The 3,677-nt window shown below is 43.2% G+C and overlaps 1 protein-coding gene across 1 annotated transcript; it reads left to right on the forward strand.

The window, feature by feature from the left end:
• The first annotated feature begins 261 nt into the window (after positions 1–261).
• Positions 262–2,125, forward strand: LOC136504773 (NAC transcription factor 29-like). Its single transcript, XM_066499773.1, has 3 exons — positions 262–580; positions 708–1,009; positions 1,134–2,125. The coding sequence occupies exons 1-3, from the start codon at positions 394–396 to the stop codon at positions 1,857–1,859; spliced, it is 1,215 nt and encodes a 404-aa protein (XP_066355870.1). The 5' UTR covers positions 262–393; the 3' UTR covers positions 1,860–2,125.
• Positions 2,126–3,677: the final 1,552 nt, after the last annotated feature.

The raw sequence follows: 3,677 nt of genomic DNA on the forward strand, positions 1-3,677 counted from the left end.
ACTTATAGCCAGCAAGCCGGCTGTATTATTAGCCTTGCTGTTACGGGACCTTGCGTGGAGCCAGCTCGATAACTACTACGTTGTCAAATATATGCGAAGTGACTGTTGTGCCCTTTGGTCGTCGTACGTCATCCTAATCCATAGTCCACCAAACTGCACCCTCGCCTCGCTGGCTTGGCTAGCTACAACAAGACAAGGCCATGGCTTCTATAAAACGGAGGCCCGGTCCCTCCATCTCAAAAATTTCAAGATTCATGCCTCTCTCTCTCCCTTCTACTTCTAACCTCTAGGCTCTAGATAGATAAACTACTGCAGAGGTAGGTAGCTAGCTAGCTAGGTAGATCGAGCAGTATAATCCAGCAAGAGGCAACAGCTAGCACATCGCCGTCGGCCATGCCGAGTGGCGGCGGCAGTAGCAGTAGAGTGGGCAACCTGAACCTCCCAGCCGGGTTCCGGTTCCACCCCACGGACGATGAGCTGATCGTGCACTACCTCATGAACCAGGCGGCCTCCATGCCGTGCCCCGTCCCCATCATCGCCGAGGTCAACATCTACCAGTGCAACCCCTGGGATCTCCCTGGTAATTAGTTAATTAACTAACCAATCACATTTATTTATTTACTTATTACAAGAAGCCAAAACGTGCTGCTAGTTTCTAAATTCCATGAGTTTAATTTTCTTCTTCTTCTTCTTGTGTGGTTCATCAGCCAAGGCATTGTTTGGCGAGAACGAGTGGTACTTCTTCAGCCCCCGGGACCGCAAGTACCCCAACGGCGTCCGCCCCAACCGCGCCGCCGGGTCGGGATACTGGAAGGCCACCGGCACCGACAAGGCCATCCTGTCCACGTCCACGAGCCAGAACATCGGCGTCAAGAAGGCGCTCGTCTTCTATGGCGGCAGGCCTCCCAAGGGCATCAAGACGGACTGGATCATGCACGAGTACCGCCTGACGGGCACCGATGATCACAAGAGCAGCACCACCAAGCGCAGAGCAGGATCCTCCATGAGGGTGAGACGATTTTTTTTTTCCAGCCCGGCTGATCGATGATACTACTGGTTTTGCGGCTACTACTTCCACGGCTGATGTTTGCTGAAATATCCTGCATCTAATGTTGTGTTTGGTTTGGTTTCAGCTGGACGACTGGGTGCTGTGCAGGATCCACAAGAAGAGCAACGATTTCCAGTTGTCGGATCAGGAGCAGGAGGGCTCAACTGTGGAGGAAGTAGATACTCTTCTCATCAACGACAGCACCACCACCTTCAACAACATGAACGACTCTACTGAAACAACTCTTGCTGGTCAATATCATGAGCAGCAGCAGCAGCAGCAGCAGCAGCTCCATCATCAGACGATGGGCAAGTCGTGCTCGCTCACCGACCTCCTCAACAGCATCGACTACGCGTCGCTCCCGCAGATGTTCCTGGACATCCCTGCTGAGGCCGAGGAGCCACAGCAAAGCCCTCCACTAATCTACCCACCAGCAACACAAACGACACACCAAGCACTTACTAATAACTACGAAGACAACAGCGTAATGAACAACAACTTGCCGACTGCTGCAGTAGACGCAGTAATAGGCTCAGATAACAACGGTGGGAAGAAGAGGAAGAGAGTGATGGCCGTGGATGAATCGTCCTTCGATGATGGCAGCAGCAGCAGTTTCAGTAGCAAGAAACTGAAGCTGCCAAGTGATTCGAGGAGCGGCGGCCATTTCGGCACCACAAGCAGCGGCTACTGCAATCAGCAGCAGCTTGTGGACAGTGCGAGTGCAGGATTTCAGTACAGCAGCGTGCTGCTAAGCAATCCGTTCTTCAACCAGCAGCAGCTGCTACTGAGCAGCCACATCGGGATGCAGTAGAAATGCTGAAGAAGGGACGGGTTTGAAGAACCTCCTGTAGAAATCTACGACAGACAGACTGGAGAAGGATTATTGGAAGGATTGGATCAGAGCAAATTAATTGGAGTATTCCCTCTTTGCTTTCATTATTTTCATGTAAAATTAAGATTGTAAATTAGGGCCGCCGGCCGGGGTGTACTGGAATTCATGTGGCTATCGATGAATGAACGATGACCCACACAGCCACGTTCCTTGTGGATGTGTAGATATTCTGGCTATATTTTGCAGCATGTGTTGTTTGAATCCTTATCCACTTGGAGACTGACAAAAGCTGGAGAACTGGATTATATTATATTATACTCCAGGGAGCTGGACTTGGAATATACCTAGGCCTTGTTTAGATCACCTCCAAATTCTAAGTTTTTTCACTCTTTTTCCATTACATCAATTTTTAGACGCATGCATGGAGCATTAAATGTAGGTAAAAAAAATAACTAATTACACAATTTGGTTGTAAATCACGAGACGAATCTTTTGAGCCTAGTTAGTCCATAATCGGACAAAGTTTGTCAAATACAAATGAAACGTGCTACAGTGTCCAGATTGCAAAAATTTGTAATCTAAACAAGGGCCTAGTTGCTTCTCGCTGATGCCTTTTTGCAGAGATGGACGGTTCCGTACTTAGTACGTAGATCTAGCTAGTTAATTATATACTCGCTTGATGATGACCAACGTGTAGCTACTTCATACGTGTGTAATGATTTTTAAAGAGATTTATTATTTAAGTGTTACATGTTCGTTTGGATAAAATTGCATGGGGGCTACGGCTAACAAAAAAATGTAGGGACAAATGATGTTCTTGCCCCTACTGTGAAGCCAAATTTTGATTTTGTCCATGTTTTTTCAACTATGTAATGTTACTTTCACACCCCCAAATGAACCGTTTCGCCCCTATTTTTTTTAAAAAAAAATCGTTAGTTTGAATTGAAATAAAGGAATTAAAAAATGAAAACATCTAGAGAATTGGTAAAAGAATTATGAGTGAGGTTTGTAATTTCTATTCATGTACTTTCAGATTTTTAAAATATATATAATTAATGTTGTCAAATTTTCCTCAAATTTGAAATGTATGTAGTTTTTGTCAAGTTTTGTTTTCAAAATTGTTTCGGTACATGTAAAAATGCTCTAAATGTTAAAATAGGGGCTAACTCAAGGAATATATGCATGATATATGTCACTATGTATATGGAGGCCATGTATATACAAGAAGCGACGTGCACAACAATTTCCATGTCAAACTTAACCAAGGCCCAACTATAAACACATTTCAAACACTAATATATGCACTATAAAAGTGAAAAAGACATGAATGCTGTTGGAAAAACATATAAATTAATCGGTAAGCAAAGTATAATGACAAATAATGTAGGTAATTTAGCACAGATTTGGATGAGCTTATTTTAGTTTATTCTTAACAATGGTAGATATGTGTACTTTAAATGCAAATTTAGGTGCTTACTCTAGATTTTTTTTTGAACTTTACTCTAGATTTATTTCTAACAATAGCATTGGTGGGTAACTTAGGTAAATACTTAAGCGTTATTTAAGGTTATTTTTTCATATTGGCATATAGAGTAATTACATATAGAGGCTTAAGTGGTTCCTTTATGGTTTTTCTAATAATAGCATAGGTGGACAACTTTTTTTAGAAATATAATAGTTACTGTTCTCAATGAGGATTTATAGGATTCATTTATTTTTGAAACGTCCCATGAGGATAATTAAGGCTCCAAAGTAGTACCAATAAGATGCCATATCACAACATTCTTGCTCATCTTT

The sequence above is a fragment of the Miscanthus floridulus genome, chromosome 14 (genome assembly GCF_019320115.1).
Source record: "Miscanthus floridulus cultivar M001 chromosome 14, ASM1932011v1, whole genome shotgun sequence".
Classification (NCBI taxonomy): Eukaryota; Viridiplantae; Streptophyta; class Magnoliopsida; order Poales; family Poaceae; genus Miscanthus; species Miscanthus floridulus.

Excerpts from the sequence above, each read along its gene's own strand:
- LOC136504773 (XM_066499773.1), top strand. The coding sequence starts at position 394 with ATGCCGAGTGGCGGCGGCAGTAGCAGTAGAGTGGGCAACCTGAACCTC. Across the intron at positions 581-707 it reads CAACCCCTGGGATCTCCCTG|CCAAGGCATTGTTTGGCGAG; the intron begins GTAATTAGTTAA and ends GTGGTTCATCAG. Across the intron at positions 1,010-1,133 it reads GAGCAGGATCCTCCATGAGG|CTGGACGACTGGGTGCTGTG; the intron begins GTGAGACGATTT and ends GTTTGGTTTCAG.